Raw genomic sequence first — 12,251 nt, 5'->3', positions numbered from 1 at the left:
CTACATATTGACATCTTTGAGCTCCGATTACAGGAAAACTGTAAGAGGTGACGCAGATATTTCACTGGATTATGACTCTGGGTGACCCCCACTCTGCACCCTGTCATCCACAGCAACAATTACTGTATGGATTTCTGATAAAAATTAAATCCTATTCCATTACCAAACAAAATGAGTTCATTGAAGTATTTGCTTAACTACAAGAAATTTCTTTCCACACACAATTTAAATTTTTCAAAATGTCATTCACACACCACCTCAAGTAGCAACTTCAGTTTTAGACATTATTTATTCAGTGCTTAATCACAACAATAGTCACCTTAAGGCACTTACGTAATAAGTTAAACCTTACAATAATACATCATATGACCCCCTATGAGCAACAGTGGGAAGGAAAAACTCCCTTTTAACAGGAAGAAACCACCGGCAGAACCAGGCTCAGGGAGGGGCGGGGCCATCTGCCTCAACCGGTCAGGGTGAGAAATTACATTTCTCAGATTACTGATTTCTCATATTACTACTACACAGTTTAGATATATTGTTATTCATTATCTGTCATCACACAAATCAACCCAAAAAATCAAAAAGGAAATACTTGAGGTACGTGCACAAAGCAAGAATGTTATACACATTGTGTTTTACACATGTGTTCCTCAAAACACCAATAACAACTATAAGCAGATTATTCAAGTAGCTTTCACTGCATGTGGAATTAGGTTACACAAAGCACACACTTCCACTCTGTCTTCTGAGCACTGCTGAGCTGTTCATTTGTCATGTCCAGGCCTTCAGAATGGAACCAGTGGTTGCAGTTATCACATTGGATCTGTAAACAAAAACAAATGAACTTTCATAAACACATTACGTAAATAATTCTATGTTTTAATCAATTACAATCTTTAAGACACAGAGTCAAATACTTTGTTGTAGATAACATAAAACAATTTTTAAAAATACTATACCCAGTCAGTGATGGAGGGTCCTGGATTAGGTGGTTTCACCGTTGCACACATGGCACAGTTGTTGTCACTGTCAAATACTAAAACATAACATATTTAATATATATGTTAGTGTTCATCAGTTTGACACAAATAAATATGTCCATTTGAAGAAGATATTACACACCGGAGGCCTCAAGTATTGTCTGTGCAAATGTCCTTCGTGCCTGGGCCATCTCTTTTTTTGTCGTCAAAAATGTCATTTCTGGTTTATTTGGGAATGCTTCCATTACTTCTATGACCATCTGAAATGAAAAACCCCAAAAACAATTAAATGAAAACATCTGCAAATGTTACACTTCCTGTTTACACAATTTAACCTTTTAAGATTATTTTAACTTCCCCCACCCCATCTTCTTATCTAATTTCACAGAAAAATATTATTGCGTTAATGTGGTACCATACCATGACGTCCATTACTCCTAAGCTAGAACCATCCCGTTGAAATGGACGTGTCAGTACTCCTCGAAGTCTCACATTCACCCAGTCTGTTTTGTTGTAGCATGTCCTCCTCATTTTGAAGTATTCACTTTGTGAACATAACATATATCACATTTATATACAAATGAAAGATAAAAGTCACACAGAAAAAGACACATATAGTACATATCACTGTTTTTAATGGTGTGTCAGAAAGCCCTGTGCTCTACATTATGTTAGATGAAGTATCAAAATTATTAACATGTTCTTTTAAATCTACAAATGTTAACTGTCTCAAATGTATCACTGCTTAAACACTGTCAGTGGTTTTTTTATTATTTAAAATTACATATGTGAGTAATTTTGAATTATTTTTTTTAAATTCTTTAAAGAACTGATAACCACAGATTTTATTAAACTTTAATCTACAACCATACGTTCACCTTTAGAAAAAGCCCTCCTAAGTCCTCCTGTCACTTTTCTAATGCTTCATGTTATTATATACATGTAATAACGCATAATTACCGGAATCTTTTGGCTGCACGGTCAGACTCTTCCTGCTCCAAAGAGTTTCTTGAAGGATCGACCAAATACAGACAGCTGTCATCTGCATTTATGTACTGCGATAGATATATAAATTTAAAAAGTACATAAATTATGAATAATGTGTTATTGAAACAAACTGTTTTCACAGAAATGCTGCTCATACTAACCAGAAACTTCCAGTGTATATTTCCAATGTTCACAAAGGATAAAACGGCTCTGTAGTTGTCAAAGTTCACCTGTGACATATTAGGAATTAATTACAAATTTGCAACAATACCTTTTCCATTTCGAGACATTAATTAACTTTTAAAAAATTAATTCTAGAATATATAAAACATTTTTTTTACCTTGGACAAGCTTTGTCTCCTGATTAGTTCTCTCTCTCCATAGAGGATCACACCGCTCGTGTAGTGGTTCATAATGTAGATATTATTCCCCTGATTTAGCCGAATGGCCCAGTGGTGCAGGATACTTTCAATGACCTGAGGAGTATAATAAATAACCTTTTATTACTTTGTAAACATGATAAAGTTTTGGAATACAATCTTTAATAAAGATTTTTTTTACTTACGTATACTCAGTATTCAGTCATGAGGATATGCCTGGAATGTCGATCTAAAGTAGTACTTACTGAATGTGTAGGGAAAAACTAATGTCCTGCCCCAGCTTTAACGTTAACCTTATGCAGTACTTTTTTTTTTTTAAATAACTAGTTTACATACCTCTCCAACAAGCCAGCTGTGTGGTCTAAGGGTCAGGAACTCACTGTGACGTATGACAAAGTTGTTACCTCTAATCTGAGATGGGACCACAGAAACAACAACTTCCGTTTCCTGTTGTTTCCACAAATATGCGACCTGTGTTTCAACAAGACAATAGTAACTAAATTCAAATAATTCTTCTTATGAGAACATTCATTGTAATCAATTACAACGGTTTTAAATCTAACTCAAAAAAGTATTTAGTCAGCCACCGATTGTGCAAGTTCCCCCACTTAAAATGATGACAGAGGTCAGTAATTTGCACCAGAGGTACACTTCAACTGTGAGAGACAGAATGTGAAAAAAAAATCCATGAATCCACATGGTAGGATTTGTAAAGAATTTATTCGTAAATCAGGGTGGAAAATAAGTATTTGGTCACCTCAAACATGGAAAATCTCTGGCTCTCACAGACCTGTAACGTCTTCTGTAAGAAGCTTTTCTGTCCCCCACTCGTTACCTGTATGAATGGCACCTGTTTGAACTCATCATCTGTATAAAAGACACCTGTCCACAGCCTCAAACAGTCAGACTCCAAACTCCGCCATGGCCAAGACCAAAGAGCTTTCGAAGGACACCAGGAAAAGTATTGTAGACCTGCACCAGACTGGAAAGAGTGAATCTACAATAGGCAAGCAGCTTGGTGTGAAAAAATCAACTGTGGGAGCAATCATCAGAAAATGGAAGACATACAAGACCACTGATAATCTCCCTCGATCTGGGGCTCCACGCAAGATCTCATCCCGTGGGGTCAAAATGATCATGAGAACGGTGAGCAAAGATCCCAGAACCACACGGGGGGACCTGGTGAATGACCTGCAGAGAGCTGGGACCAAAGTAACAAAGGTCACCATCAGTAACACACTACAACGGCAGGGAATCAAATCCCGCAGTGCCAGACGTGTTCCGCTGCTGAAGCCAGTGCATGTCCAGGCCCGTCTGAAGTTTGCCAGAGAGCACATGGATGATACAGCAGAGGATTGGGAGAATGTCATGTGGTCAGATGAAACCAAAGTAGAACTTTTTGGTATAAACTCAACTCGTCGTGTTTGGAGGAAGAAGAATACTGAGTTGCATCCCAAGAACACCATACCTACTGTGAAGCATGGGGGTGGAAACATCATGCTATGGGGCTGTTTTTCTGCCAAGGGGACAGGACGACTGATCCGTGTTAAGGACAGAATGAATGGGGCCATGTATCGTGAGATTTTGAGCCAAAACCTCCTTCCATCAGTGAGAACTTTGAAGATGAAACGAGGCTGGGTCCTCCAACATGACAATGATCCAAAACACACCGCCCGGGCAACAAAGGAGTGGCTCCGTAAGAAGCATTTGAAAGTCCTGGAGTGGCCTAGCCAGTCTCCAGACCTCAACCCCATAGAAAATCTGTGGCGGGAGTTGAAAGTCCGTGTTGCTCGGCGACAGCCCCAAAACATCACTGCTCTCGAGAAGATCTGCATGGAGGAATGGGCCAAAATACCAGCTACTGTGTGTGCAAACCTGGTAAAGACCTATAGTAAACGTTTGACCTCTGTTATTGCCAACAAAGGTTATGTTACAAAGTATTGAGTTGTATTTTTGTTATTGACCAAATACTTATTTTCCACCCTGATTTACAAATAAATTCTTTACAAATCCTACCATGTGAATTCATGGATTTTTTTTTCACATTCTGTCTCTCACAGTTGAAGTGTACCTCTGGTGCAAATTACTGACCTCTGTCATCATTGTAGGTGGGGGAACTTGCACAATCGGTGGCTGACTAAATACTTTTTTGCCCCACTGTATGTGTCAAGCAGGTACACAGGCCTTTTGTTTTGCATATTATTTTATTTCCACTTTAGGGAAGCTGTTGGCGTCTTTTTGTTTTAGTAATGTCTTTGATCTGGCTCAGCCGCCCGGTTCTCGTCCCCAACATTTTTCTTTTGTTAAGCTTACTGTTATCAGGGCATGGTAAATGAACAGTAAACCTTGCCTGATTACTAATCTTCCCGTTTCCCTATCATTGATTTATTTGGGTTGTCATGGAAGAAGTATTAAACAATGCCTTTTATTAGAACATAAGCATTGATATGCAGTAATTGTATTTGAATTAGTTAAATATGAGTGGGCAACTCTGACCATGACAAGACTGCATTTACTTTAAGGAATTAATAAAAAAAATGTAGACATATTGTTGTCATTATTTCTACTCTTCAATTTGATGTGTTTTTTCTTTAAGATAGTATCAGAAGTTGCTCCTCCACCATGAAAAAAAAACAACTGCATGTATTCTTTTACTACAGCCATGATTCTCCTCTGTGGTCTTCCTCACTCATCCTGTTTGGAGCTTAATGTTCAAGATCCTTCATCTATTAAAATTACAGAAGTAGAAGAAAGTAATCATCAGAGCAGGAATCATGATAAATGATAAATAGATTACCAGTACATAAAAACATAACATTTGCATAATTTCTCTGATAACCCTGCATTGGATGGGTTTATTAACGGTGGGCTGAAATTGTACTATAGTCTGCTGATGAGGAACTTTTTTGAGTGTTGAATTAAATGTCCTCCACAATCTGTATATGAATTGTCATTAAAACCATAGAGATTCTTACTTATAAAGGAAAGAAAAGTGTGACAATGCCCATCAACATATAGTGTATATTTTTTGAAACATTACAAAAATACATGTAATTCTGGGTTCACCTGAATTACAGATTAGACTGGTGGACAAACAGAGATGCTGTGTACAACTGGTGACAGTATAAGTGACAGGGATGCCAAAAGGAAGAACAAATTTATCAGCAAGGCTGGAAGCAGAATTAGGAGGCGTCATAGTCAGCGAGGGTCAGAGATCAATGAACAAATTTCCCACTTTCTTGGATAATGCATCACCCTCAAAAGGATTCAAAATTTGGGCCATCAAGAACAGTTCAGGAAACCTCTTTTATTGTTTCGTCTGTGAAAATGTATAAATGAAATGTAAATCATGTTAAAGGCAAACACATTTGTAAGCAATAAGAAACAAACATGCTTTGCATTATGCCTTTAAACATCTGTATGGACTTGATACAATATTTATTAACTGACTTTAAAAACATGTCTTACATAGTGGGAGTATTTCTTTTACTGATGATATTTCAATGATATGTATTTTCTATGACTAAATAATGCTCTAACACATGGCAATAACAGCAGATGTGGCAATTTTGTAATTTGTTGTATAAATTTGATATTATTTTAGGCAGTATATTTTCTTAGCCTTTATCATACTCTGTCAACACAGCAATCTCAGAAACCGTACAGTAATTTTGGCTGTGGATCACAGGGTGAAGAGTGGCGACAGCCTAGAGTCATAATCCAGTGAAATATCTGTGTCACCTCTTACAGTTTTCCTGTAATCGGAGCTCAAAGATGTCAATATGTAGAGTACAGTAAAGCAAAATGGGAAGATTTTACTATCAATTTTCTCAAAAATCCGTACAGTAATTTTGGCTGTGGATGACAGGGTGCAGAGTGGGGGTCACCCAGAGGCATAATCCAGTGAAATATCTGCGTCACCTCTTACAGTTTTCCTGTAATCTGAAGTTAAAGTTGAGAATATATAGAGTAGAGTAGAGTAAATTGTGTTAAGTTTACTATCAATTTTCTGGAAATCCGTACAGTAATTTTGGCTGTGTATCACAGGGTGAAGAGTGGGGGTCACCCAGAGTCATAATCCAGTGAGATATCTGCGTGACCTCTTATAGTTTTCCTGTAATCTGAGCTCAAAGACTAGAATATATAGAGTACAGTCGAGTAAATTGTGCAAAGTTTACTATCAATTTTCTCAAAAACCGTAAAGTATATTTGGCTGTGGATCACAGGGTGCAGAGTGGGGGTCACCCAGAGTCATAATCCAGTGAGATATCTGCGTCACCTCTTATAGTTTTCCTGTAATCTGAGCTCAAAGATGAGAATATTAAAAGTACAGTAGAGTAAATTGGGTAAATTTTATTGTTAATTTTCTCTGAATCATACAGTAATTTGGGCTGTGGGTCACAGGGGGGAAAGTGGAGATTAACCAAAACTGGGAGTGGATTGTGAAGTAAAATAGTGTCAGGACAGAAAACACTTCGTTTCTAAGCCAGTCGGCACCTATACCGTAATATACGTAAGAGTAGTGCAACCACAGTTTAGGTGGCGGGGCGGCTAGCTTGACTGTGACTTCGTAAGTGAGGGCTCACTTGACCGCAGTCTTTTGTCACCATGCTGCACCATAGCCGGGTGAATTAGGTAGCGGGCTACGTATTAACCTCTGTGTGAGGTTGTGACAACATCAAATCGTGGCTCACATCAAACTGTCACTGCAGAAAAAACTTAGAGATGCACAAAAAAATTCTCATTACTACAAGCCTAAAAAAAAAACCTGCTGTCAGCGCAAACATCTGGCAAAGCTCATCTCTCCAAAGAAAGTGAAGCTTGTTCCATTTCCCGGTTTTTGGTGTAAAACAACAACCAGGCCAAAATAAGAGCACTCCGCAGAGCTACATTTAGAGCTATTTGAGATTGTGGTTGTGTGTTTTAGAGAAAGAGGGCAGGGCACCACACTGTGACGTCGCAAACAGTCTGGACTGGATCAGAGAGGCGAGTCGGCTCCACAGCAGCGGCTCTCCCTTCCCTCGCTGCCAGTTCTATCCTAGTGTCCCCCCCAAGAAACCACTCGCACCGCAAGTTGTTTCAATGGGGCAGAACTGGCTGAAAATAGGAAGGTTATACATAGAGGTCACAATTTGTCAATGTCCACGACCGAGGTTTCTGTGTGTATATGTGACTGCGAGAGAGAAAAGGGGAGATAATGAGTTATTATTAGCTCGATATCAATTTTCTCCCTCTAATAACCTTAATGTCAGAGCTGAGTTCGTCTCATTGGGTCGACCTGGTTACCATGGCTACTCATTTAGCACTGATTGTCATGTGCGATATTCACCACTGTTATAGCTCATACAGTTGCAAAGCAGAATTAATAGAGGACATCCCAGCAGGTAATTATAATTGGAAAGGTAAACACAGCAGACTAGCTGCTTGTGTGTGTGTGTGTGTGTGTGTGTGTGTGTGTGTGTGTGTGTGTGCACAGTATTCAAGCACACTGCAGGTAATCTTGCTTTATTGCTCACAGATGTGGAAACACGTTCATATGACAGTAACAGGCTACAGTATGTTATTCTGTATTAAATGACCACTTTACCAAATTATTATTTTTCTTTATAAAAGAAATCTGAGTTGATTTTACAGAACGTTCATGAGAAAGGTGACATTTGATCAGCTGCTCTCTGTTGGGTCTGTCTTTCTGTATATCACAGCTTCAGAGGTCACGTGCACTTTCACTGTCGTCGCATCTTTGGGTTATGGCTTCCTCTCCGAGTATGTGCAGTACTTTACACAATGAGACATGTTTACAAGCACGTCTAAGACAGACTTTCTTCTTTATGGTTTTCCATGGGATCTTCTCTTTCTTTTTTACATGTGTGTGGATGTGTGTGCCCCACAGGGAGCTGAGTGCCAGGTCAGAGCCAGTAGCTGAGTGATGCTGTCAGCCTGCTAAGCCTTTGTGGATTACACTAAAGTGGGCCCCTGGGGTTGCTCAGACATCAGCGCAGCTCTGCCCAGTTTTGGTCAAAGCATAGCACAGCTGTTACTGAGCTTCCTTTTCCATCTTCACCCCGTCTGTGTATTGACAACTTTACATTGACATCTAAGACTCTGGGGATCTGCTAAACACCCAAGAAAGACGCAACGCCAACTGCAAGAAACCGAGCATGAATGCAGGAATACTCTTTTGAAGGTAGGCGTGGAGGCTACAAGATGAACATTGTCTGATACTGATGTACACAATCGGTACAGAAAATGCTCAGAGACGTGATTTTACTGACTTCATCCTTACTTTGAGGAGCTTCAACAGATTTATGAGTTTCACCTTAGACAGCAGGAGAAGTTTATTTTAAAGGCAACAATGACAAGGACAGAAAAAAGCGACAGATTGCTGAATTACGGAGTAAAAGTAGAGGAAATAACAAAGGAAGCTCACAGACAATGACTGATGAACTACTGTTTCTGCAGATGAAGTCATTTTCTTTAATGCTCTTATTAATGAAGCATATCATAGAAGTGTTGAGTGTCAGATTTAAGAGACCTGGTGGGTCCTTGGCCACCAGCAGTAATCAGTCAGAAGCACCTTTGCACACTCTCCCACACCACAACAAAAAGCCACCCAAATCTTGACATAAAGATTAGAATAAGAATGTTATTAATAAATAATTAACTTAATTAATGTGTTGTTGCAATAGTAATCCTGCTAGTAATCCTAGCCTCTATCAGGGGCAAGCAGCTGATTATGTTATATGAGAAAAGACAATTAAAATAGATGATAAATGTTATAAAGTGCTGCAATCATAAAATACAGGTGTGCAGTCATGGATATACTTTAAAGCATACAGTCGGGGGAAACCTGATGCGCCACATTGACTGAAGCAGAGTGCCAAGGATTAAGACTGAGGAGGAGCATTTGCTTCCAGATTTGTGAAATCTATCTGAGAGCGACACAAACTTATTAATTTGCTGTGTTGAAAATAAGTACAGTAAATGGACCGTGTTATTACCGCAAATGAGAGCGGAGGCCCAGTCGTGGCATTACGAAACAGAGAGAAACGTGTTGCTGCCAGTTCATTTATTAAGGAACGGCGCTGCAAAAACTCCCCCGCACAGGTCACACAGGATGCACTTGCAAGAACTAGAATCGACACATGCACTCATCATAAGTTTTACCATCACAGAAAAATGTTATAGACCGCAGAAAGACATATTTTCCAGCAGCTTTGGCCATCTCTTCTCCTGATGACTGACACCTGGGCTAGTTAGTGCCCTCATTAAAAAGCACTTAATGAAATAAGGTGTTTAAACGGGGGTTTTACACTGAGGTCTTTGTGGTTAATGAATCAACACAGCGCAGATGGAAAAATGGAATAGTTGGATATACAGGTAAAGTCTCACTAGATCCCATAAACCTAACACCTTTTAAAGGTGAATATCCTTCTGTAAGGGACTGCTTGTGGAACATTCACATTTCCTATTGGCTCTGACTCTTCGTGGAGGTGGGGGGGCTTGGAAAGGTCACCTCAGTCCCACGTATTGTGTGTCGTGTTTATTTGTGTGATTCGGAAAGGACCAAAGCATTTCTAAAACGCTGCTTCTACATTTTAGCAGTAATTATAAAACGAACAAACACTGTAAGGGAGATTTTGAATTTCTCAAGTCTGACGATAGTTTGTTTTTCAGATGAACTAAAGAGGAACTGACTTTATGAGAAATTAATTGTGCTCAGTGGATCCAGTAGCCTCCGTAGCCTCGCTGACCTCAGAGAAAGATCGTCGCTCTCATCATCACCAACTGATTCTGTTTAACAAGCTGACAGAGGGCTTAATGAGAAACATTCCTTTTGATAAACAGCTAAAAGGCTAAAAAAGTTTAAAGAAAGTTGGAGATAATAGAAGATAATAGGACAGACGTGAGACAGAGAGGGACCAAAAACAAAAGCTATGAAGGAGATATGAAGGGACTCTGCTTTGGTGATTTCCTCCTTAAAATGTTCAAAGGTCAGACAGCGGTTAGCAAAACGTGCTTGTTCCAGTTTGATCTAAGCTCCCAGTTTTTGGATCGAATGTCAATCAGCGCATACGTCCTTATCAGCGTTTGTTGTTTTTGAAACATGAATGTTTTGTAAGTTGAGCACTAAACTAACACAAGCATTGTGCAAGTCTTAGTTGGATTTTTGTGACATGTGGATGCAGGTGTCACTGTGAAGTTTCTGGTCACATGTACGTGCACGTATGTGTTATGAGAGAGAGTGAGGGTTGCATTAGTGCACTGGTTTCTTGCTTCCCTTCAATGTAATCTATCTCTCATTCTCCCAGCGCCATTAAATACTATATTTCAGACTCCAGTGTGATGAAAATCTGAAAAATTATAGGTCTGAATATGGAGTAATAAAAAAAGTATATTTATTGTGATGTTAATTAGATACATGTCTATAAAGTCTCCAAATCAAACAGTTAAGCCCACTTAATCATATTAGAATACAAAATGTTTCAAGCGTTGGTTTAATTTATAACACGGAGCATATGCAATGGAAACTTCAGTAGAAAAAGATCTGAACCCCAGAGAGTGCACGTGCATGCATGTGCACACACATTCTGAATGCTTGTGGCAGCTCACTGACCCGCTCCGTGTGCTGTGTAACTCCTGTTCTCAGAGGCCACCCTTCTTCAGCCATTCGGTTATCCAACTCACATCAAAGCTGATGGAAGGCTGGCCCGTGGCCCAGCGCCATGACAGACTGGCGGGAAGCCCGGAACTCGAGCCCCTGGCTTGAGGCCTGCAGGCCTGAGGCTGGAGGTTGACAGGGCCCGGCTATGAGGGCCTGATGAATGGGTTCTGGCACTCGGCTGGTGATGTGTGTGCGTTCGTGTGCGTGCACGCACACAATACTCGGGCTTTCAGGGAAATGTTTTGATTGGCTGTAGTGTCAGGCAGAATGAGGCAGATCAGCTTTAGGTCTTCTTACACCCAGAAATTTGGTTCCCCAGGGTCTCACAGACAAATGCAGAAAGATTAGTGCAAACACATACCACACAACAGTGCACATCATTACATGCGAGGCTCCCCTGAGCCCTTATCCTAGATGGAAGACATTATTCACCACTGACACAGTGAATAATCACGTGCCTTTGAATCCTCATATACTTTGACTTGAATTCATATAGTCTGACTTCAGTTTAGAGCTTGGAGACAGACCAGTTATCTCATTTATAGGAAATACCTCAGATTTACTTGGAATCCATTTTCCACAGCTGCACAAATGCCAAAGTGGAAGCTAATTTCACAGCAAACAAGATGAAAACACATCGGCACAGAGACCACGTTCGACATTTGAACTCAAAATCTAAAATGCATGTGACACAGTACATTATCCGCTAAAGCACACCGAGTTAAGGCACAAACTTGATGTGCCGCTAATCCTATTCTGTTGTTGATTAATAATGTGTACATGTGTAGAAATATCAAAATGACACCTCTGGACTATGAAGAAAAGGGCATAAGATAAAAGAAAACACCTGAAATTGTTCCAGACTGGCTTTGAAAGTTAAAAAGTTACAGACAATAGAATAAGGAAATTCTTTCTGACTCAAAAGCTCAAATATGAAACATGGAGAAACATATTCAGCCCTGCAGCAAAACGGGGGAAATATCTGGTGCCAATATTTTCCTCACTGTCTCATTTTTTTCCCTCAGCCCTTCACTCTTACACTTCATGTACTTCACTATCACACTAATTCTATATTTCTTCTCTCCCCCGTGGCTCTCCCAAACTTTCTTTTGGATATCAGTGCGGAGAAATATGGCTTCCTGTTTATATAGAAGACGGCCAGAAATGAAAGTGAGAACGGCGCTCTGCCCACAAACAATACATGGCATTGGTTTCATCATGCTCTTCTCCAGGATGAAA

The 12,251-nt window shown here is 39.7% G+C and overlaps 1 protein-coding gene across 1 annotated transcript; it reads right to left on the bottom strand.

Annotated features, from left to right (window-relative positions):
- Positions 1-276: 276 nt before the first annotated feature.
- LOC113013995 (uncharacterized) lies at positions 277-3,151 on the bottom strand. The gene is made up of 7 exons (XM_080295436.1): positions 2,312-3,151; positions 2,132-2,200; positions 1,944-2,038; positions 1,404-1,527; positions 1,126-1,243; positions 963-1,039; positions 277-826 (listed from the first exon to the last, which is right to left on the bottom strand). Exons 1-7 carry the CDS (start codon positions 2,381-2,383, stop codon positions 713-715), a joined length of 669 nt encoding a protein of 222 aa, XP_080151562.1. The 5' UTR covers positions 2,384-3,151; the 3' UTR covers positions 277-712.
- Between the last annotated feature and the right edge of the window lie 9,100 nt (positions 3,152-12,251).

The sequence above is a fragment of the Astatotilapia calliptera genome, chromosome 20, assembly GCF_964374335.1.
Source record: "Astatotilapia calliptera chromosome 20, fAstCal68.1, whole genome shotgun sequence".
In the NCBI taxonomy this organism is placed as follows: Eukaryota; Metazoa; Chordata; class Actinopteri; order Cichliformes; family Cichlidae; genus Astatotilapia; species Astatotilapia calliptera.
This window is presented reverse-complemented; position numbering and strand designations above follow the sequence as displayed.